The 24,936-nt window shown below is 39.8% G+C and overlaps 1 protein-coding gene across 1 annotated transcript; it reads right to left on the bottom strand.

Annotated features, from left to right (window-relative positions):
- Nucleotides 1-1,268: 1,268 nt before the first annotated feature.
- Nucleotides 1,269-12,132, bottom strand: LOC127446315 (myosin-3-like). Its single transcript, XM_051707127.1, has 4 exons — nucleotides 11,827-12,132; nucleotides 6,896-7,374; nucleotides 5,512-5,659; nucleotides 1,269-2,912 (listed from the first exon to the last, which is right to left on the bottom strand). Exons 1-4 carry the CDS (start codon nucleotides 12,088-12,090, stop codon nucleotides 2,208-2,210), a joined length of 1,596 nt encoding a protein of 531 aa, XP_051563087.1. The 5' UTR covers nucleotides 12,091-12,132; the 3' UTR covers nucleotides 1,269-2,207.
- Nucleotides 12,133-24,936: the final 12,804 nt, after the last annotated feature.

Here is a 24,936-nt window from a genome sequence, read left to right as displayed (position 1 = left end):
TATAGTTTTCTTTCATTCCTGGCTTTTTCTTTTAAGTTGTTTACTTATTTTTTGTTATTGTTTCCTTTTCTATATATTTCTATATATGTATATTGTAAAATGCATATCTTATTGTATAATACTTGTTATATTTACACAATTGTAAATGTTACTGTTTACAAAAAAAAAAAAAATCGTTTACTTCCGCGTTCCAAAACCCGGAGTGTGACAATACAATATTCTTTAACTGAAATATGGCACTTAAATTTAGAACATAGTTCGTTAATACTCAAAAACTGACCAACTAATAATATATCAGACTCAAACCACTGTTAATCATTCGCCTACTGTTTAACAAATACAACTAAAGAGGTATCCTTTAAAATTGCTCTCTTGTGAAAGAAACACTAGAGCGTTTTCATCTGGATATAGATTACAATTGCTCTTTTTGTAATTGTGAAAAATAAACTATTGTGCATTTCTTTTTTGAATGTCCATGTTCATCTCCTTTTTGGCATGAGGTGTCACAATTTCTGAGTTTGAAAATGAAATTTTACTTAGCCCTAAATCTATCAACAGTTTTATTTCACTCTAATGAATATAACATTTAAAAAAGAAAAGTGTATGTTATTGATTTGTTTTTGTTATTAGTAAAATTGTATATTCATCAGAGTAAGTGTAAAACACAATTTTGTTCATTTCAGCCCTTGAAATACATTTTGAATCTATAACATTTTCAAAAAACAAAAAAGCCCGAAAAACTGCGTCTTTGTTAAATTAATTTAATATATGTTTGTGAAGCCCTTTAGTTTTGTTTTTTATTTATTTTCTGTTGTTTTAATTTGTATTTGTACTGTTTGTCAATTGTCTGAAAACTTGAATTGTTTTGTATTTTTTAAATTAATTAAAAATAATAATAATAAAAAAAACCTGAGTGTGAAAAAGGTCTATAATGAACCGGAAGAGCGGCGATCACCTTTCATAATAAAAGTCTTTTTGAGTGAATTCATATAAATCTTACGAAGTACTCCCTATTATTATTATTATTATTACTGTAATGCTAAAAACAATATATATACATTATATAAAGTTATATATATATATAAGGTTACTCGTTATAGCATTTATGTTAACATAACTAGATTTATCATCCAAAAGGTAACATTTTGTAGGTTCAAAACACAGTTTTGTTTCTTACCTTACTGAGAAAACAGTCCCTGGTATTTTTAATGTATTTTTTGCATTCATATTTCCTTTTTTGAGAAGTCATTTTTATTTGTATAGCGCCTTTCACAACAGACATAGTTTCAAAGCAGTTTTACAGAAAATCATGCATTAACAGAAAATGAAACTGTAATATCTATAATGTCTTAAGAGTCATCATTGTGTAGTTTGATAAAATAAGATTGTGAATTGTGTTTAAAAATAAGTAATTAAATAATTGTATTTAGAAACACAGTGAGCAAGCTGAAGGCGACTGTGGCAAGAAACACAAAACTCCTTAAGATGTTGGTTAATGGAGAAAAATTACCGTGGGAGAAACCAGGCTCACTGTGGGGGCCAGTTCCCTTCTGGCTAACATGGATAAGTTCACAAGGTACACATCTTCAGGGATTTGATGAGCTCCAATCAGCACTTTAGTTACAAATGGGACACACATGTCCCCAATGCCCAAGATCAGTGCCACATTCCTGAGCCCCTGACCTAAGAGCTGAAAATATACACACAGCACGTGTCCCATTTCAGGAGACCAAAAAACACTAGCAGAGAGAGGCTGGGACAGGGAGGTAGTAAAAACATAAAAAGCAGTTTAATTCAAGTGACACTCCTGAGGTTATTGATCTGGCAAACCACTGTATGAAAAAAATGCAACAATTTGTTAAATGTGTAACCCAGTAAAACATCAACCCTCATTACATTTGTGTAAACAGAGCAATTAAACATTCAAGAGATCACTAGAAATTTGACAATAGTTCACCTTCCAGTACAAAGACTGAGGAACATTACAGCAAATGTGAAGTCATGTTTCACTTAATTCTGTGAGGAAATGGCAACAACTTCAAGTCCTCAAAAAAAGTATTTTATTTTGCACTGTTGCCCTCCCAACAACTTCATATGCTGAAATGTCTTGTTAATCTAGCTCTTCCACAACCTCCTCAACAGGTTTTTCCTCTTCATCCTCAGAGTCTTGCATATCTTCTACAACTTCTTCCAAGTCTATCTGCTGCTCAATTTTTTTCAACCGTTTCTTCAAATGATTCCTGCGGAGTCTCTTCCTGGCAGAGATCTCCAACCACCTGATTATCTGAGACATCCTTAGCAGCCTCAGCCTCGATTTCTGTTTCCTCTGTAGAAGTCAGGTCCTTCTCGGCCCCTTCTGTTCGCTCCTCAAGAGCTTCTTCCCAGTGGAACTGAACTTTCTCAGTTATTTTATCCTCTTTACTTACTGATTCCTCCCCAGCAACATCTCCATGCTTGACCTGAACATCCTCAGATATTACATCCTCCTCAGTTAATGCTTGCTCTTCAACTGCTTCTTCCCCCTGGACTTGAACCTTCTCAGACAGTTCTTTAGATGGTTGCTGTGCAACAACTTCTTCCTTGACCTGCAGTCCCTTAGGCACTGCTTCCTCCTCAAAAACATCTTTTTGGAGCAGAACTTCCTCAGGTATTACATCCCTCTTGGCTTGCTCTTCAACAACTTCCACCTGGACCTGAACCCCCCCAACTGGTCCTTCCTCCTCAGATACTACTTGATCCTCAACAAATTCTTCTTGGACCTGAACATCCCCAGTTATTTCTCTCTCCTCCATCACGGTTTTATCGTTTACTTCAATTTCTTCAGCCTTGATGGGAAAATCCTCCTCAGTTGCTGCTTGCTCTTCTAAAATCTCTTCCTCTACAGAATCAAGCTGCTGGCTTTGAGCTAACATCTGAAATACATAGAATTTAAGCATAAGAACATGCAATCCTGTAGAACTAAATGCCAAAATTATAATACATGGAAAAAATGACTTGTAAACAGTACCTGTGAATTCTTCTGAATGCAATTCAACACTGATAATACACAATATGTTAGGGGGGCTGTTAGAGGATATGTTAGAGGGGTGTTATAGTGATTTAGTTATAAAAGGCATGTGTAAACTTATGCAAATACTTTTGAGACAGACAGGTGCTTTTTAAATAAATAAAAGCTGAAGTATGTAATTCAGTGTTAAAATTCTTTTATCCCAGCTTAATGTGCAGAGACAACTATAAGTAAGCAATTCATAGATACATTCTCAAACTGTAAACACTGCATCTCTGTGGCATTATAAAAATTCCAATTTGTTTTGAGCGACCGGCTCCCAACAACATTACTCAACCAATGGCACGAGTTGTGGGAGGGACTATCTGACTGTTTGAACAACAGAAGATGAGGGGCATTTTTAAAGCTGCACTATGTAAGATATTTTTGGTTAAAAATCAACAAATTGCCATTATTGATTGAGTGCATAAACAACCACTGTTCAAAACAATGTTCTTACCTTACCCCGATTCGCGTCGGTAAACCTATAAAAATAATTTATATTTTGAGCTGTCGGGTTTGATTTGGTGAAAAAAAAAAAAAAAAAAAAAAAAAACACTGGCTTATTATGTACATTCTTGCATCATTGTCATGTCCGTGAACGTAGGTAAGAACCACCAGCCATCTTGTTCCCATGTAAACAGTAGATGTCGGTAATTTACTGTAAGTTTGCGAGTAGCCATTAAAAAGAAGAAACTACAGTTCAGTCAGTCACACTCACATTTCAGGACAGCAATCTGGATATTTGTTTCTGTTATCAGTTTGGCGAAGTTGTTTACCTGCTATAATGCTTGGAAGGAAATGTTGTCTTGTAGGGTTGTTGAAGCTAATATTGCTTGTATGAATCGAACATTACTCGTGTTTACCGATTGCGATGTATCGTTGTCGGGGGAATTCACTGTGACATGTTTACTAATATTTATGACTTCTGAAATTTACTTCTTGTAACTGTTAGATTGCATTTTTAAGTATGTTATTTTCATGTTTAAAGTATTTTATCCCCATCATTGACTCCTTGTTTTATGTTTTTAGTTTACTGTGTTATTGTGAGCATTGCATAGACCTACTATTGTAGTATTACCATTCACTTGCATGATCAACTGAGGCTGTACTAAAAAACCCCCAAAAAAACTTCCATTGAATTCGTGTCAGCCATGTTACAAGTATCCCCTCTTAAATTGATAAGTGTAGTACAATACAAACATTAGTAGTAGATAAAACACTTGAAAAAATTATATTAATGTATATGAGTGTAGTGTCAGAACAGCACTACAAGTATAAAATTAATTCATTCAATATATGTGAATGAGTGTTATCTATCTTCAAAGCAAGTAATATTTCAGTTTTAAATGTTTAATCGTATAACATTATATCAACATGAAAATAGCACATTATGACTCTGGCTCTGGATATCTCCCAGTCACGATCACACACAGCAAAGCTCAAATCATGAGATTCATCCACCAGAAGGGCAGTGCCGAAACACGATTCACGTAGTGTTCTTCCGCAAATTGCTTACAATTTTAAGTTTCAACCACAGATCGCTAGAGCGCAAAGTTACGTAGTACAGCTTTAAAACATTGTTTATTTTTTGCAATTCCATTCAGTGGTGCTGGTGTCACAGAAATGACATACTTCAGCTTTAAGATAATGCTTATTCACAATAGCCACAAAAAAGGTGCACAATTTCCTGTTAATTTCAAACAGATTTGGCATTTTGTAACATCAAGTATTTTGTAAATACATTGACTGATCTGATCATAAGATTAATTTGAGCCCACTTTGAACATTCTTCGAAATAAATCTATTACCACCCCCCCCCCCCCCCCCCCCCACACACACACACACTTTTTTTGGACAGACATAAATGTGCAATATATTAAAAGTAATTAAATGAATGTTCTGGGTTCAATACAAAAAATAATCTGGGTTGCAGTGAGGCACTTACAATGAATGTGAATGGGGCCAATCTGTAAACATTAAAATTCTCACTGTTTTAAAAGTATAGCCACATAAACAACATGCGTGTTACAATGATTTTAGTGTGAAAAAAAAAATCACTTACGATTTATATCACTTTTCAGCTCAAATAATTAACAGATTTAATGCAAGAGCTTTTACAAAATAAACTTAACATTTCTGCCTTTAAACCCTTCAGAAATCGGCCCCATTCACCTCCACTTTAAGTGACTCACTTTTTTTAAGGAGGGACGAATCTAAATAATTTGTGTTAATCAACATTATGCCACAAATGCTGTCAATTGAGCTTAACTTGTATTGAACCTGGAATATTCCTTTAAATGTTAGATCAAAGTACCTTAAAAATCAACCTATAGACGTTGCACATGATGACTTAATGGATCAGTAGAATTTTGCATTGCATAGTGACAAACAAGCTTTTAGAGAGAAAATAAAATCAAGTGTCTTTTACCCTGGGTTGCCTTTAGCCCCATACCCTACTATACCTGGCTCTGCACGATCACAAGCTGGGCGGCGAGGTGAGAGTGAAGGTTATGAGTGCTCTTCTGATGGTCCTCCAGACTCCTGCGAACAGACATGAGCTGCTCCTCAAGAGCTTGTGCTCTTCTTGCTTGTTCCATCTCCAGCAGCTCCCTAGCAGAGATACAGTACCAACAAATTGCAAGATGGAGTAGGACAGTGGTTTTCAACTTCAGAAATAGATTTTACATTGGACATCAAGTGGCGACCCAACACTGTCACAAAATTGTTTATCGTACAAAGTAAACAAAATGCCTTTAAAATCAAATGGTCACTTTCACACATACGGTCTTCTTCTGGAAAAGTTTGTAACATTACTGGAAAAGTTTCTAATATTAATGGTTTGAGCACATACAAGGCCAGGATGCACTAAGGTAAGAAGTCTGCTTTGGGCCAGTAACAAAGTTCTGATGGCGATGACACAATTACTCTGTGCATTTTGACGCCTGTGACTCAGAGTCAAAAATGTTGTCAGATTGTACAGATAGGGAAACTAAAGCGCTCCTCGTTATCAGAGCAAATGAAGAAATTTGTCGACAGCTTACAGGAACAGCCCTCTTCGGGAACTAGGTATACACAGGGCCAAAAGCCTTTCTGGCAAATGACAGAGTTTAACAGTATTTAGGTCCTGATGTGTAAATATGAACTAAACAGATAAAGACGGAAAGCCATTACACATGTGAATAGCAGATGTTAGTTACTATATGTTAATTAGTTTAATGTGTGAAAGTGGTAATTATAATGCAAAATTAAAAACATGACATAGGCTGAATAGGAAAACTAACAATTTAGTTTCTAAATGTCTCTTAAAAGGTTTTCATGCTCTCGGCAGCCAATAATTTAATGCACAAACCATAATTGTGGTCAGCACAAAATGTGGTCAGTTTATTCTCACTGCAAGTGCAATCATTATTAACATAGATTGGGAAATATTTTTTACCTTGCATTGTTTTGTTCATGGTTTTTGAGGATGAGGGGATGCCAAACAACGTATTCATATTAGCACCTAATTTGGCTAGCTGCCCCTAAATGACAGATGAATGTGCACTAAAATACTGCAGTTTGATTGGACGCACAGCCTTTACATCAACAACAAAAGATATGTAAAGCGTTTCATCCTTCCTTGTTGATAAGTCTATTTATTTCGCACCTACATGCATATTCTTAGTTACATTTTATTATTTGCATTTAGCATCGTTTGCTTTCCATGACCCTATCAGAACAGACCTGCGATCCATTTTTGGGTCATGAATCACCAGTTAAGAACCACTGCATGTAGGAGTTATCAGTAATTCATATTACATACTTAACATTTCAGCTATGAGTTGAGAAGTGCTATGGTCTACTCACTTGATGTCCAACACTTCCTGTCTGTTTCTTTCAAGAGCATTCTGGATGCTGGCAAAAGATTCCTTCAGGACTGCAAGTTCCATTCTCTGTTCTTCCAACTGAGATGTGATACCCTCCACAGTGGACATCTGCTCATCGAGACATGATTTGGTGACCAAAACAGTGTCTGTGAGCCCAGAAATGCTGACCGCTACTTCAGAGTTTGCATTAAGGGTAGAATCAAGCCTCTGCTTCAGTTTCTCAAGTTCATTAGTCTTATTCTTGACCACGGCATTCACAGTGGCAGTGGAAACAGTTGTCTGTTGCAGTTTAGAAAGTTTGGCATTCATCTCAGACTGCAGAGACCAGAGCTGGCTGGAAAGATCCGTAGATTGGATTTTTTCAGAGGTGGCCAGGGTGACCTCTGCTTTCATTTGGGCCTGCGTGTAGGCCTCTTCCAGTGCTTGCAGACGCTCCTCAAATACACCCACATTGGTGATCTAGACATGTACACAACATTTTTAATGACAATGAAGTTTAACATTCATTTGATACATAAAAATGCATAGAATGCACAATATTTCCAAGCCATCTTAGTGTTGGTTTAGTCTAGTGTTCAATCTATACTCACCGAGCACTTTATTAGGAACAGTTGTACACCTACATATTAATGCGGTTATCTAATCAGCCAATCATGTGGCAGCAGTGCAGTGCATAAAATCAAGCAGATATGGTTCAGGAGCTTCAGTTAATTTTCCCATCAACCATCAGACCCGAGAAAAATGATTTCTACCGTGGATTGATTGTTGGTGCCAGACAGGCTGATTTGAGTATTTCTGTAATTGCTGATCTCCTGGGATTTTCACACACATAACAGTCTCTAGAGTTTACTGAAAATTGTGCCAAAAACAAAAAACATACAGAGAACAGCAGTTCTGTGGATGGAAACGCCTTGTTGATGAGAGAGGCCAACAGAGAATGGCCAAACTGGTTTGAGCTGACAGAAAGGCTACAGTAACTCAAACACTCTGTACAATTGAAGTGAGCAGAATAGCATCTCAGAATGCTCAAAATGTCAAACCTTGAGGCAGATGGGCTACAACAACAGAAGACCATGTCGGGCACTTTATTAAACTGTGCTCAAACAGTGTATAATTCCAGTGGCATTTGCATATGAAAATTAATCAACTAAACATTAATCTTATCTATGGTTGAATTAATTTCTTGTCTTTCTCATTTCATACAAGGTCACAGTTAATAATTTAAGATTCAGGGGGCCTGGGTGCTCAGCAAGTAAAGACACTGACTACCACACCTGGAGTGACAAGTTTGAATCCGGGGCATGCTGAGTGACTCCAGTCAGGCTTCCTAAGCAACCAGTTGGCCCGGTTGCTAGGGTGGGTAGAGTTACATTGGGTTAACCTCCTCGAGGTCGCTATGATGTGGTTCTCGCTTTCAGTGGGGCGCGTGGTGAGTTGTGCGTGGATGCTGTGGAGAATAGCGTGAAGCCTCCACAAGCACTAGGTCTCCGCAGTAACGCGCTTAATAAGTCACGTGATAAGATGCGTGGATTGATGGTCTCAGACGCGGAGGCAACTGAGATTCGTCCTCCGCCACCTGGATTGAGGCGAGTCACTACGCTACCATGAGGACCTAGAGCGCATTGGGAATTAGGCATGCCAAATTGGGGAGAAAAGAGGATAAAATCCGAGAAAAAAAAATGATAATAATAATTTAGGATTCAAGACTAAGGGTGCATCTCAACTAGCTCCCTAGATCAGTAGTCAGGGCACTGATAAGTGAGTCGGCCATTTCTAGGGCTGTCTCAAATGCAAAAATCGTTCCAGTGCACTGGAACATTTGCTCCTTAAAAATTCCCAGAATGCACCATAAAAACCAGGGAGCATCGTTGCTCACTATGTTCCCTTACTGGAAATGTTGTCATGTCTTCTGAAGTCTTTCAAGTTGTTAGAAAATGAGCAGAAGTGTAAAACTATGAAGTCAAAGCCTTATTTTCTCTTTAAGAGATGTTGTTTGTAATGTCTTTAATCTATAATGACCATGAAAAGGACACAATCTTTTAAAAATTAGAGTTGTTAGAAGAGGGTTAAAAATACACTCCTTTTATCTTTGTATTTCTTTATTTATGCCATATAATAACGGTGTACGTTTGAGTATCTACAAGTATCTACAGAAAAGTTATATTGAGATTTAACAGCATAATACTTGTAGCTATCTTAAACTGTTTATCAGAGTTATAGCCTATGTGTTCATTGTTAACATTTTCATTTGTGTAAATCTTGATTAATCCTTTCTAACAATTCATTCTATAAAAAAAAAAAAAAATGTAACATATGAGATTTATACCTTTGAAATCAATCTCCGAAAACAGTTTTCACAGGGGCAAAAATCACTAAATAATTTCACAAATTGACATCAGCCTTCAACATACTCCAAGTGATCAAGTGTTAAGGGTGTTCTAGTTAAACCCATTGCACGGCTTCCGCCAGTAGTGGACACTCGCGCAACGTAAGCAGTGACGAACATCTAAGTCCATGTGACGGAGTGAAGTTTGCGAGGGTAGGGGATACATTTTTATTAAATGGAACACAGCCCAGGGGTTCTCAGTGGTATTGGTACCACCCCCCCAGGGGGGCGTTCAAAGGATGCCAGGGGGCGCAGGGAGCAAATTAGTAGAGAGGGTGGCATTAGGTTACAAATCGGGGGTGTTTATCAGTCATAATCAAATCTATCGTCAACTTCCTCTTTGCATTAAAACGTTTATCTAGACTTGGAGTATATCAGTTGGTTCTCAATTATATGGGTTAGTACACATTTGTACCGCGGTTCATCTGATTTTGAAGTCTAGCGATGCATCTGAAGTATCTGGTTTAGCAGCGTCAAATACACAGTCGGCGGCACAACCTTGGCTAATGCACGTGTATGGCTCTGTAGATGGATACGGCTCAATGGACAGAGCAGCACAAGGAAAAGGTGCGTTTTTACTCGCAGACCAGTCTCGAGCTCTTAAACGCGCAGCTCTGCTTGAATCAGTGAGATGCAAAACGCGAGAAGCGGAAACCATTTGAATTCAGCACAGAATTCTACATCACCACCCTTGAATTTAGGCAGAAATAGATTGATAATAAATATTATCATATCACTACTTCAGCTATATTAAATTTGTCGTAGGCTACATTAGGGGAGTGAGGGAATATAATACATTTTTGTTACAACATATAAATATTTATATTTTGTGTTTATTGTTTTTACATGTATTTAGAGTAGGTATACTGTTTATAATTACAAAAATGCCATTGTTTGTTTTATAGAAATCATGTTACATTTAACCATGGTAGTGAAGATCCATGCTTCCATGTGTTCACTATGGTCTTGTTACAAATACCACTGTTAAAACTATAAAAATAATGAATAAATAACATTTTTTCAAAAAGGAAAATGTAAAATATATTAACAACATCACTTTTTTTCATTTTAAAAGCCCCAGATATAGCCCTACATCTGCTTGAATTCAAGAAACACAAGGTTTGGTCTCACATTCATGGCACGTAAGCCTGCTGAATTTATGGACAAAACTTTAAAATTACGCAATGCATTGAAGTTGCATTGAGCAAATTAAGCAAATAACACAAATATTTAGTTGGGGCGGGGGGTAAGGGAATGAAGTAGGGGGGCATTCATAAAAAAAAAAGGTTGAGAACCACTGGTGTACAGGATATACTGATTAACGGTATAGGGAGCTAGGGAGTGGATTAAGACGTACCTTAAATGTATAATTGCCTGACATGCTCTTTAGTCAAAGGAAATGGTGTTGGAAACCAGTAATATCAGTGATTAATTTAATGATAAAGTCGATTTTCAAGAGATGTTAATTGATATTTGTATCAGATGATTACCACGCTTAAGTGGTCTATAATTGCTATAATATATTTTTAATATTATAATGAACTGCACAGCATCAATGCCATATCAACAATCATGAGGTTTTCATAGAAATGTAAAAACATAAAGGTAAAAATGTGTATCCTCAGTCAGGGGTCCTCAACATGTGGTTATGACTGAACCCCTCACTGCAAATAAGGCAAAATTCCCAAAGTAGTTAACAAATAGAATTTTACTCAAGACTTAATATTTTGCAATAAACAATATTTTACTATTTTATATTTTTGTTATTACAAAATGGAAAACTTTACTAGCAGAATGCATACTTTCATGCTCCAAGACATTTTCATATAAAACATACTTTTATGTTAATGCTACAGTGAAATCTAATCTAAAATATGGTTACTTCTCCAATTCCTGTCATGAAGTACATAAGAACTATTTTTAAAAGGATTTGAAACTTATATAAAAATAATTTATACAAAAGCAAGACTTCTTGCTATGACAGAATTTGTAGAATGGTCAGATGAAAGGAACAAGGCTTTGCTATTGTAAATGAATGGGTTATACATCACTACACTGAATTTCTGATCACTCATGCAGCACTGATGGCAAGCATTCAGCTGAATGAGTAATTTATGTGTGGATTTGTTCAATTTTACATTTTGGTTAGAATTCCAATAGCATAGTGTCCTTTAAACAAGCAAGCCTGCCTGGCAAAATGAACATGATCCTGCTCTCAACAGACTGTTAATGCCTGGGTGCCACATGACAATTCAGCAAATGGAATTTTGAAAGGGCACATGAAGCATGTTTTCGATGTCTGTTTTTCTATGTATTTTAAATCAAACTTTAATATCTAAACCTTAATATTTAAGCATAAACACGTACTAATATGCCAGTACACATTTTTCTCCTGAGCTTTCTTGTGCGTAAAATTGTATACCCTGTGAATTTATTTACTTTCAAAGTTGATCTATGAAAAGAAACAATTTCCATCAAATTCAGATACATTTATTAACACATTTTTGGGTCACTATTTCAAATACCTGTGCATTACCCATCCCCAATTGCTGTTGAAACTTGGTTATCCTGAGTTGCATCGCATTGGCTGTCTCTGTTAGACTGTCAATGGTTTGCTGTTGCTGGCAGCAGAACCAGACAGCTGTTAATCCCACAAAGGCGAAAATACAAACAACAACGGCAGGAACGGCATATTCTTTCAATCCTCTCGGTTGTGCTACAGACGACTCCAAGAGTAGCAAACTGTCGTCATCCTGTTTAGTTGTAGTTTTTCCTTTGCGCTTGGTCATCTTGAATTAACGGAGGACCTGTGATCACCAAATGCACTTCAGACTGTTACACTCCCCCTTTCTCTGATTTATTCAGCAGTTTGGTTACCGATCGAGCAAGCCCTCAACGCTTTATTGGCCCACAAAAGACTACGGGGAACAATCAAAAGTCAACTTTAAAGCACGAGAAGTGAGAGTAGTGGGGCATAGCGCACTGGAGGCGGTGTCAAATGGCGCTGTGCAGCACGTGCTGCATACTTGCCAAATGTTTGGGGGAATTACATAGTCTTTAGCTATATTTATTTAGTGTAATGAAATGTATTAGCAGAAAGCATTGTCTAGATTACTCCCTTTTAATGATATCTGGGACATTGACAAATGAGGTAGTCAAAAATGAGAAACCTTTTAGAAAATATAGGCATATAGTGTCAAGTTCATAGAAATGTTATCTGTGCCCATGTTGTTTCATACATTTTTGAAAAACATTTATAGCATTTTGACAATGTCAAATGTGAAGTGGTGCAACCAAGTAAAAGGTATTAAAATACTGTTAAGTGTTTTTATTTTATTTTATTTTTTTTTACCTCGCATGACAACAGAATGCTACTTGCATGTTAGTAACACCACCTGACTTTAATTTGTTGAATAAAATTTCCTACAATATTAATAATGTATTAAAACAAAATGCTTTCACAGTTTTTTTTTTTTTGTTTATTTATTATTATTATTATTATTATTATTATTATTTTTTAAGAAATAATCAAGTTTATTTCAAATTACCGTACTTATGCCAACATTTTTCATCTATTAGAAGTATAAAAAAAATCTACCTTACAAACTCTCTCAAACTGTCAGCTTAATGGCTTGGCCTGACATGTAGACTAACGTGACTCTATATACCGTAGATATACAAGTCGAGTGACCTTATACTGTGTAAGCAAGCCATGTCAAATTTGAATCTTGTTATAGAGCCACCTCAAGCAAAGAAAAAATATACTTCTGAGCTCAATTTAGACAGACAGACAGATAGGTGGAAAAAAGCTTTTGTAAAGAAGAAAAACGTGCTTCAAGACACACGTTAAAGGTGCAATATGTTACAATTTTCATGTCATATTCGCCTTTTTTGTTGCCAATGTGTGAATGGCTTGTAATGCAACTTAAAAAATTAGCCCTTCCCGGACTTCCTAGGTTGCCTATTAAAGCCTGTAGACTGATTTTCATGCGAAGGGAGCGGGTTGCTTTTGCCGGGAAAATCCAAAGGATGTGACATTTATGCGCACTCCCGAGAGCCTTGCCTCAGTGCTTCCACTATTCAGCAGCGACAACAAACTGCAACACTAGGTACGTTATCTTAGAGATGGAATCCAGCAAACATCTGGCTCCCAGCACAACACAGACTCCGAGTAAGCCAAAAACAAAAAACATTTATCAACTGAATCCCGTCTGGCTAAGCGGGAATGTGATCGTGGTCGAGTTAAAACTAGAGTGAACATCGGCAGGGCATTTGATTCCTGGAGGGACCTTCGTTCTGTTTTGGGGATCAAAACCGACCCTGAATTGCCGTTCTTCTTATTGGAGAGGTAAGCTTACATAACTGCAAAGCATGTGAAATATAGTGCCATAAGGATTGATCTTTGTAATTTTAGCTAAACTACAATAACACATGAAATGAATGCTAGACAACGTTCAAGATAAATTTAGCTAACAGCTATTGATAAAGCTGGATAGCTGGCTAATGCCGACATAGGCTATCGTATAAATGCAGTCTATGTATCGTGCAAAGAAAAATGATTACTTCAAACTATAGTCTCACATAGTCAGACCTATATCCACACTTTGTTTTAGCCCTGTTCCAGCACTGGAGAGTCAAATATAATATACAGTCTCAAAGTTTGTAGTAAAACAATCATAACTGTGTCAGCATGATGCCGGTGAATCACGTTGTCTCTTTGTACATTATGTCATTGTTTTGGTCGATGCTCTCGCATCCCAGTGGAGTGTGTGCGTGAGCACGTGCAACAGGTAGCTGGCTGCAGTTCACTTAATGTCCACAGGTGTCATTAATAACAAGGGTTTCTGAATCTTACATACTGCACCTTTAATGAGAACACAACAGGTGTTTATGTTTTATAATTTTTTTTTAAGAATCACGTCAGTTAAACGGTATCAGTTTGATTTTCTGTGCTTTTCATCCTTTCTTTACTTTGCAAGACAACACACAAAGGTAGGTTAGATGCTTAAAGTTTTAAGTCAGATGAATTGTAAAAATTTTTTTTTTTTTCTCTAATGCTGAACATTTACAAATGTAATAATTATAAACCGCTGGATTAGAATTGGAAAACACACCTCTAACAATAATTTTGTTGGATCACCCAGCCTGTCCAAGGGGGCTGTCTGCCACAACCTTGTACTCTCCCATGTCTTTCGGTCCAAACCTCAGGATTAGCATTGAACAAACACCACACACATTTGTGATGTAGTAGTTGGGGTTTGTGTTCAGGCTGACATTGTCATGGTACCAGGTAACATGTGGACTTGGGATGCCCTTCACAGCCAGTGGTGTAGCCAAGGGTGTCCCGGGTTGGGCCTGGACCCACCCAAATTAGACCCAGGCCCACCCAGAATATTAGAGGTTATACTTTGATGTCAAATATATATATTTATAGCATAGTTTAAATAGTTTTCTGATTTCTGCAAGTGTGAAAGAACTGTTTAAATGTGCTGCTTCTCTGTTGTTAAGGAAAATTTGGTAAAAAACAAAACAAACAAAGGCCCACCCAAAAGTAATTTCCTGGCTACGCCCTTGTTCACAGCTCATGTAGCATTCATAACTTGGTGGAGCTGCATGATGTTTAAAAGGGACAATAAATTCGGGGGCCACCTGGAAGTTGATGATCTTTGCTATAGGCATGACACACATACATTTTTATGAAAATGAAAGTGATAGAAAAATCCAATAATTTGGATGTTTCAGTTTAATATTTTTCAATTTGAGTTCACCTCGCAAGAAAAGCAACATGCTGCTGCATATGTATGCACATCAAACATGCCTATTGTTGAAATGTTCCTCACAAGGTTGAGGAGTCTCCTATGTTTCCTCTGAGTTATTTGTGGCATATCTAACACAATTTTTTTGTTTGATCTGGGTAATTGTTACAAGTGAAGGTAAAAGGTGCTGTAAAGACAAAAGGATGTGAGAAAAAGTGTATGAAAGGATAACCTGAGGTTCCACTTTAAGGGTGAAAATGTGGCTGTCAACCTTAAAGGTAACATCTACAAGATAAGGCAAAGATAGTTTAGTGGTTATGCGTCACAGATTACAGCACAAATCTCACATGTATAAACCTGGATAGAGGTGACCCATAAAAAGTATGATTTCTAATCATCACTGTGCCCTTGAGCAAGGCATTTCTCTCTGGATTCTCCAGGGGGAATCTCCCTGCAATTAGTGTCCTGTAAATTGCTTTTAAAAAAGTGTCTGTTAAATGACAGCAAGCCTAGACCTTTGCACCACTGCCCAAACATGATTTGATTTCAGGATTTTTATTATCAGTAGCGTGTCCAGACTTTTTTGACTGGGGTGGCAAAACATCATCCCTGATATTAATAATAATAAGATCGGCTCTGCGCTATCCTCTCAACAGAGCTTGCAGCCCTGTTGACTGGTGCACACGGATATAGCACAGTGCAACTTCAGGCTTCTATCGCTACGCACACATCCGTGGGGCCACATGAGAAGCATATTTAGCACTTATAAAGCAAGACAAATATCATAAGGTTGCTGCATCGCCTGCACCGAAATGCATACGGATGTGGCTGGCATGATAAATACATTTCAAAATAAAGGTGCATCTTAAAAAAAATCAGTGACTTTGTATTGTTGGTGATTTCATCGATGCATTGATCCAGATTGATGGATCGTTACACCCCTATCTGTTTTTACCATAAATTCTCCTCCATGCCCAGTAGGTGGCGATATGCACAAAGAATGCAAATCGCCAAAAAGAATGTGTAACTGAAAATTGATATTGTGAGGACCTACAGAGCTTAAATTTTCTTCTAAAAATCTTTGTTTGTTTTCAGCAGAAGAAAGAAAGTCATACAAATCTCAGATGGCATTAGGGTGAGTTAATGAGAGAAGTTATATTCTTGGGTGAACTATCCCTTTAAACATTAAAGAAAAACAAAACCTAAAATAATAGGCCAAAAGTATTTAAAACATTGGTGTTATATCTTCTTATACATTAGGGAAGTTGAGAACATGTTTGCATCCTCAAAGTCCACTTGGTATAATCCAGCATCTTCTGGGCCAAGATCCCTAATACTGAACAAGTATTTTACTGTTTGGATCCTTCAACTTCATGTCAAGTTCAAATTCAGTGGTGACATCCATTTTTACCTCAATCTGTTTCATGCTGTGGACTTTCTCAGCATACTTGCAGACAGAAAAAGCAATGGTGAGATTTTTGTATATGTTCTTAAAAGCATTTTAATCTAAAATATAACAATTCATAAATTAATACAGTATGTTCACAAGTTCATTTTTATTTCCATTACTTTTTGAAGCTGGATTTGCAAGTGAGCACGAATTACAAATACTGAAAGCAACAGAAACATTATCTTGCTCTGCCTCTCTTTGCTGCTTTATCTGGTTACGTTTTTTCAGCATCCATAGGAAGTCAGTGACTCATGTTCCAGTCAAATGCATTCATAATCTTTCTTGCTTGCACTTAACATCAATTCCCAGAACCTTGGACTGATTTCTCCCTCTTTCTATGGTTTTTGTTTTCTCTTCACAACTCTACATGAATAGAGTACCATACAGATCAGACTGTTTGTTTTGGTTGCTAAGAAAATGTATTTTATTTTTTACTTAACATTTGTCTATTCAAATTTTTACTCAAATTTCTATGCTGATTAAATAATTTGTAAAGAAAGAAATTATATTAACGCCAAACTTTTTGTGTGTAGAAAACAAATTACACAAAAACAATTATTGAATTTAAAAAGGCTAACAATGAATCCTCTTCTCACTTAATAGATTTCAGCACGTGTTGTAATGGGGCAATTTAAACGTAAAAAAAACAACATAAAAAAAAAAAAAAAAACAATTATATGGTATTTCACAAAGAATAGGCTAACTGCTAAAAATTGCATTTTACCTTCAGGATATATTCTTTATTCCTCTCATCATATATTTTTATTTTTGTGGATCAGAGATATCTGCTTTGGTACATCCCCATGTGACCTCTGGTGCTGGATCTACAGTCACAATAGCTTTGAAAAAGGACAGTTTACCTGCAAATTGAACAAAACTGCTATTTGTGAGGTTATGTGTATTAAAATCACATTTACAATTTTGTCTTTAGCAAATTCTTGTGACGGTTTGAATAATTTTGGTGGTTCCTCCAATTGTGAATACATATTTAATGATCAGATGGCTATGTATATGTATGCTGCTTGAGCCATTCTTTTGGTCACTTTTTTTTAGAGCTGCAATCTTAAGAACACAGCACTTTTAGAAATGACACAATAAAGATTTTTACTTAACTCCTTTTCTTTCTGCTGGCTTCGACATATTGAAAATTATAGCTCTTCCTTCAAATCAGAATTTGTAGTAGTTACACTGTCTTAAGAAATCAAGGAAAAAAAAAAAAAACTGAAAATGGACATTATTCTGTGTCTGACAATATAGTGCAATATCATATTTATACATAATTCTTCTCTCAAACCAGTGTTATTATAGTTTTGGATTTTTAATTTAGTTTTTATTTCTATTTTATATTCAATTTGTCATTTCAATTTAGTTTAGTTTTCGTTAGTTTTCACAGTTTGTTAGTTTAGTTTTCATTTTCGCTTTCTCAGTGTTTTTTAGTTTCAGTTTAATTCGTTTTTATATTAGTATTTTATTTTATTTTTTATCATTTTTTTGGCTGCCAAAGCTGAGCATTTACTGGTGTAATTTAAAAAGTCTAACATTATTACATTTCTTGTCTTGTGTTACCTCTGTCTAGTGGTATTTTCATGTTTAATGTGGATTGTAAATGTTGCAAATTTTATAATATAGGGCAAATATGGGCAAAGTGACAAAAGGCATTTAAGCTTGATCCACATTGTATCCATATGTATTTCATTAAATGATTATAAATCATTACTAAACTAATCTTTGGGGAGTAAACAATTAAAGGGATAGTTCACCCCCAAAAAATGTAAGATCTCCAATCATTTACTCACCCTCATGCCATCCCAGATGTACACTACCGGTCAAAAGTTTTGAAACACTTGACTGAAATGTTTCTCATGATCTTAAAAATCTTTTGATCTGAAGGCATATGCTTAAATGTTTGAAATTAGTTTTGTAGACAAAAATATAATTGTGCCACCATATTAATTTATTTCATTATAAAACTAAAATTTAATAAAAAAATAAAATAAAAAAAAGTTTTTGTAATTGATGACTTGGACCAAATAATAAAGAAAAGCAGCCAATAAGTGCCCAACATAGATGGGAACTCCTTCAATACTGTTTAAAAATCATCCCAGGGTGATACCTCAAGAAGTTGGTTGAGAAAATGTCAAGAGTACATGTCTGCAAAATCTAGGCAAAGGGTGACTACTCTGAAGATGCTAAAATACAAAACAGTTTTGATTTATTTTGGATTTTGTTTAGTCACAACATAATTCCCATAGTTCAATTTATGTTATTCCATAGTTCTGATGACTTTACTATTATTCTAAAATGTGAAAAAAAATTATAATAAAGAATGAAGTGTTTCAAAACTTTTGACCGGTAGTGTATATGACTTACTTTCTTTTGCTGAACACAGATGAAGATTTTTAGAAGAATATTTCAGCTCTGTAGGTCCTCACAATGCAAGTCAATAGGGGCCAAAACTTTGAAGCTCCAAAAAGCACATAAAGGCAGCATATAAGTTATGCATACGACTCCAGTGGTTAAATCCATGCCTTCAGGAACGATATGATAGGTGTGAGTGAAAATGATTTTAGTTAGTTTTTGTTTTCGTTAACTACAATAACACTGTCTCATACAGACACTTATTATTGTTGTCATTAAGAATCCTAGTTATTACAAGGTGTTCTATCATAAAAACCTTAAACTGTCTGTGTAACAATTAAGATGGTAAGGAGTAAGCTGGGACCTGCCTGACAAACATAGACATTTAATGACACTTCAGTGTATAAAGAAAAAAAAACACGGTCAGATGCATTCTCACTGCTCTTCCCACGATAATGCTATGTACAGAGTGAAAGGGTGCCATGTAACATCTAAAAAAGTGCTCTACTTATCACTCTACAGAAATTAAAGCACACAGATCTCAATCTACGATGAGTTATCGAGCGCATCATCGGAGAGCGGGCTCGTCCACTCTGATGTGGACGCCTCGGCTGGGCTCCCTCCTGGGTGTGGTTGCCCAGTCTCAGGCCGACGCAGAGATGATGGACATGCTTTCCCGGGCAGCTCGATGATTGGTTCCTGGGCCCAGAGTGCCACTCATAGCCGCGCCCCGCCCCGGTCCCTTTCTTCCTGGAAGTGCATGAGGAGCTGACAAGATTGTGGGGGGCACCTTTTACTGCCTGATCCCGATCTTTCAGCTCCCCCGCTCTTACTATCCTCGATGGTGGGGCGGCCAAGGGTTATTTGGTGATCCCCCAGGTGGATAAGGCGCTCACGGTGCACTTGTGCCCGCAGAGCGCCGCCACCTGGCACGGGTGCCCGAAGCTCCCGTCCAGGGCCTGTAGGTTTACGTCGTCCCTGACGGCTAAGGCCTGTGGTGCCACTGGACAAGCCACCTCCACCCTGCACGCCATGGCTGTCCTGCAAGTTCACCAAGCCAAGGCGCTAAAAGAGCTGCACGAGGGTAGTTCTGACCCGGGATTGATGCAGGAACTGCGCTCGGCGACCGACCTCGCTCGCCGGTACGTCCGACATGATTATGCCCTTGGTCCCCCTCGCCCGGAGTTTGGACGCGTGGTTTGCGCTTTCCAACCCGTCGCGATGGCTGACCCGGACTGTCCGACTCGGCTACACGATTCAGTTCGCCAGGCACCCACCCAGGTTCAGCAGGCGTCCGCTTCACCTCGGTGAAGGGCGAGAGCGCCGCTACCTTGCGTGAGGAGATTGCGACCCTTCTGCGCAAGGGCGCGCTAGAGCCTGTCCCTCCAGCCGAGATGAAGAAAGGGTTTTACAGCTCTTACTTCATCGTACCGAAGAAAGGCGGTGGGTTGCGGCCAATCTTGGACCTGTGAGTTCTGAACTGGGCCTTGCACTGACTTCTGTTCAAGATGCTGATGCAAAACCGCATTTTAGTGAGCATCTGGCATCAAGATTGGTTCGCGGCGGTAGACCTGAAGGGCACGTATTTCCACATCTCTGTTTTACCTTGACACAGACCCTTCCTGCTGTTTGCTTTCGAGGGCCGGGCGTACCAGTACAAGGTCCTCCCCTTTGGCCTGTCCTTGTCCCCTCATGTCTTCACGGAGGTCGCAGAGGAAGCCCTTGCCCTGCTAAGGCAAGGGCTCGATGACTGGCTGATCCTAGCTCACTCTCAAGAGTTACTGTGCGCACACAGGGACCTGGTGCTCAGGCACCTCAGCCGTCTAAGGCTTCGGGTCAACTGGGAAAAGAGCAAGCTCTCCCCGGTTCAGTGCATCTCTTTTCTCGGGGTGGAGTTGGACTCAGTCTCGATGATGGCATGCCTCACGAACGAGTGTGCACACTTCGTGTGATTCACTTCGGCAACCGAAGACAGCGGTTCCACTGAAACTTTTTCAGAGGCTCCTGGGGCATATGGCATCCTCTGCGGTTACCACACCGCTTGGGTTGATGCATATGAGACCGCTTCAGCGCTGGCTTCAGACTCAAGTCCCGAGATGGGCATGGCGCCACGGGACACATGGCGTGCTCGTCACGCCGATCTGTCACCGCCTCTTCAGCCCTTGGAATGACCTAGCATTTCTACGGGCAGGGGTTCACCTAGAGCAGGTCTCCAGGCGCATCGTGGTTACGAAAGACGCCTCCAAGACAGGCTGGGGTGCCGTATGCGATGGGCACACAGCTGCCAGCTCCTGGACTGGCCCGCAGCTGCGTTGGCACATCAACTGCCTCGAGTTGTTGGCAGTACTGCTCACCCTGTGGAGGGACAGCCATTGATCCAGGGCAAGCACGTGTTGGTCCGGACGGACAACAAGGCAACGGTAGCGTACATCAACCGTCAAGGTGGTCTACGCTCCCGTTGCATGTCACAACTCGCCCGCCGTCTCCTCCTCTGGAGTCAGCAGTGCCTCAAGTCACTACAAGCCACTCACACCCCAGGCGACCTCAACACCGCAGCAGACGCGCTGTCATGACAGGTTACACTCAGGGGAGAGTGGAGACACCACCCCCAGGTGGTCCAGCTGATTTGGAGTCGATTCAGTCGAGCACAGGTAGACCTGTTTGCTTCCCGGGAATCCTCCCACTGCCCGCTTTGGTATGCCCTGACTGAGGCAACCCTCAGTATAGATGCGCTAGCACACAGCTGGCCCCCTGGACTATGCAAATACGTGTTTCCCCCAGTGAGCCTACTTGCACAGACCCTGTGCAAGGTCAGGGAGGACGAGGAGCAGGTCATCCTAGTAGCATCCTACTGGCCCACCCAGAGGTGGTTCTCGGACCTCATGCTCATCGAGACAGCCCCCCCCCCCCCCGGAGAATTACCCTGAGGAAGGACCTTCTTTCTCAGGGACAGGGCACCATCTGGCATCCGCGACCAGTCCTATGGAATCTCCACATCTGGCCCTTGGACGGGACGCGGAAGACCTAAGTGGCCTACTACCCGCAGTGATAGACATGATCATTCAGGCTAGGGCTCCCTCTACGAAGTGCCTGTATGCTTTGAAGTGGCGTCTGTTCACTAAGCGGTGTTCTTCCCGATGCGAAGACCCCCAGAGATGCGCAGTCAGATTGGTGCTTTCCTTCCTGCAGGAGAGGCTGGAGTGGCGGCTTTCCCCCTCCACCTTGAAGGTGTATGTAGCCACTATAGTGGCACACCATGACACAGTGGACAGTAAGTCCTTAGGGAAGCATGACCTGATCATCAGGTTCCTGAAAGGCACTAGGAGGTTGAATCCCTCCAGACTGCATCTCATCCCCTCATGGGACCTTTCTGTAGTCCTTTGGGGTCTACAGGGAGCCCCCTTCGAGCCCCTGGAGTCAGCTGAGCTTAAGGCACTCTCTTTGAAGACTGCCCTCCTGACTGCGCTCTCTTCCATCAAGAGGGTAGGGGATCTGCAGGCATTCTCTGTCAGCGAAACGTGCCTGGAGTTTGGTCTGGGCTACTCTCACATGATCCTGAGACCCCGACCGGGCTATGTGCCCAAGGTTCCCACGACCCTGTTTAGGGATCAGGTGGTGAACCTGCAAGCACTGCCCCAGGAGGAGGCAGACCCAGCTTTGGTGTTGCTGTGCCTGGTGCGTGCTTTACGCATCTATTTGGATCACACGCAGAGCTTTAGAAGCTCAGAGCAGCTCTTTGTCTCTTTGTGAGGATCGCCCACTGGGTCATTGACGCCATCGCGATGGCATATCACGCTCAGGACGTGCCGCCCCCCGTGATGCTACGAGCCCACTCTACTAGGAGTGTAGCGGCCTCCTGGGCCCTGACCAGTGGTACCTCTTTGGCAGACATCTGCAGAGCAGCGGGCTGGGCGACACCCAACACCTTTGCGAGGTTCTATAATCTCCAGGTTGAGCCGGTTTCGTCCCCTGTGTTGTCAGGTCTGAACAGGTAAGTTCCGGGACAGCTGGCCGGGTGTACCACTTGCGTATAGCACCTTTCCCCTCCCATGAGGTGAAGACGTGCGCCTTTGACTCCCAGTCCTGTTCACAAGTTGTGATCTCTGGATGACTTTCCTCCTTAGCCCTGTGGCAGATGAGTTTGAAAAGAAACTCACTGCCAGCCCAGTACATGTGCTAACTAAGCCCTGTACTGGGGTAGGTGCTCCACATGCACTGGTTCCCCATAAGTGACCCCATGTGATATATCTTCCACTAATTCGTTTCCCTGTCGGTAAACTGCATCGTCCTTGGGCAGAGGCCCCTCTGCCCCCGGTCACCATGCTTGTAGAAATTCCTCCCCCCTCGGGTAGGACCTACCATGCTACTTCTCCACATGACATACTTCCGACAAGACTTGGTAAGACCATATGACGTATTTCCACTCAAAATACCCCCCCTTCTCTGGGCAGGGTGTGGTTTCCGCAGTGTCTTCCCCTTGGGAGTGACACCCTCCCGACGTAGACATTTATGGCCCCCAGGGCAGTTAACAAATTCCACTCTTTTTGGGGAGAAAAAAGAGGAAAAGAGGCCACGGCTGGGCTAGCCTTTCCCTATTTGTTGGGCAGTCAACTTGTTCCTGAAGGACTGTTCGATGCTCATAAGAGCGTTGGGGGAGGTTACGTGACAGCCTGGTGCGCTGGCTACGAGGCACACAGCGGTCTGCCTGTCTCGCACCGCCAGTCCACGTAACACAGTTCAGCTAGTTGTGGCATTTTGTATAGGGACCCCTAGTATCACTACATCAACACAACATCGAGTGAGTGACAGATAGGGAACGTCCTGGTTACTTTGATAACCTCCGTTCCCTGATGGAGGGAACAAGACGCTGTGTCCCTCTTGCCACAACGCTGAACTACCCGCTGAAATGGCCGGGACCTTGTCTCGGCTCCTCAGCACAAAACCTGAATGAGTGGTTGCATACCAGCTCTTTTTATACCCGTATGTCCGGGGGAGTGGCATGCAAATTCCACTCGCCAATTCCCATTGGCCTTTTTTCAAAAAGCAGAGGTGTTCAGGGCATCCAAGAGTGACCCCTAGTGTCACTACATTGACACAATGTCTCGTTCCCTCCATCAGGGAACGGAGGTTATGAAAGTCACCAGGATGTTTTATTGTTTGTTTGTTTTTCTTTACTGAAGAAAAGTAAGATTAATATATAATTGATTATCACAAAGTCAGCATGTCCTGCACCATGGGTGGCCATGTTGGCTTTAGGTCAGACTGACTTCAGGATCAAAGAAAATTCAAACCAAGTCATGTGACCCACATACTCAAAACAGACACAACTATGATAAATGATAACAAGAATGGGTGCGAAACTCTTTCTCATACCCCCTTTAAAAAAACTAAAGAGTATGTATCTTGTGGTGCAAGTTGCCTTTGTTTTAGGGTTAAATTGTAAAAGTAGAAAACAGTTACTCATATTTTGTGTTTTTAATATGTAATCCCTTTACATGTATTCCGTTACTCCCCAACCCTGTTAACATTACATTAATTTTCATAATGACATAACTTTGCCGCATTCGTTTATCACTAAATATATGGGTTTTGATGATGAAGTTGCAGGCCATTGCAAATAGCCTACATGAATTTTGCCAAGTAAAGCTAACATCTACAGATAGGCTATCCCCTGCTGTGTGTGTATAGTGGAACACTGTAGGGTAGGGTTGCCACCCGTTTAAAGATGAAATGATGCATCCCGTATCGAAATAATATGGGACGTGATTTGTCCCATATTTAAGCTAGTCAGATGGTGTCATGGTGAAATCATTCCAGATCGCTAATTTAACTCAATTTTGCCAATGGTGGTAGTCTGAAAGTTCCACACATTGTGCTAAAACATGCTAATACTGTGAAGGGTGTGGTAAGGGACCATGTGAAAAGTCCACACATTGTTAAAACTGTGGATTTTTTTCTATAAAATTGTTCAATAAGCTGTACAAAATTACATAGATCGAACAATATATGAATACAATCACTGAGCCATAAATACAAGAAGTACAGGTGAAAAAATAAATAACTAAAAATTA

Source organism: Myxocyprinus asiaticus, chromosome 9, assembly GCF_019703515.2.
Source record: "Myxocyprinus asiaticus isolate MX2 ecotype Aquarium Trade chromosome 9, UBuf_Myxa_2, whole genome shotgun sequence".
NCBI lineage: Eukaryota > Metazoa > Chordata > Actinopteri > Cypriniformes > Catostomidae > Myxocyprinus > Myxocyprinus asiaticus.
This window is presented reverse-complemented; position numbering and strand designations above follow the sequence as displayed.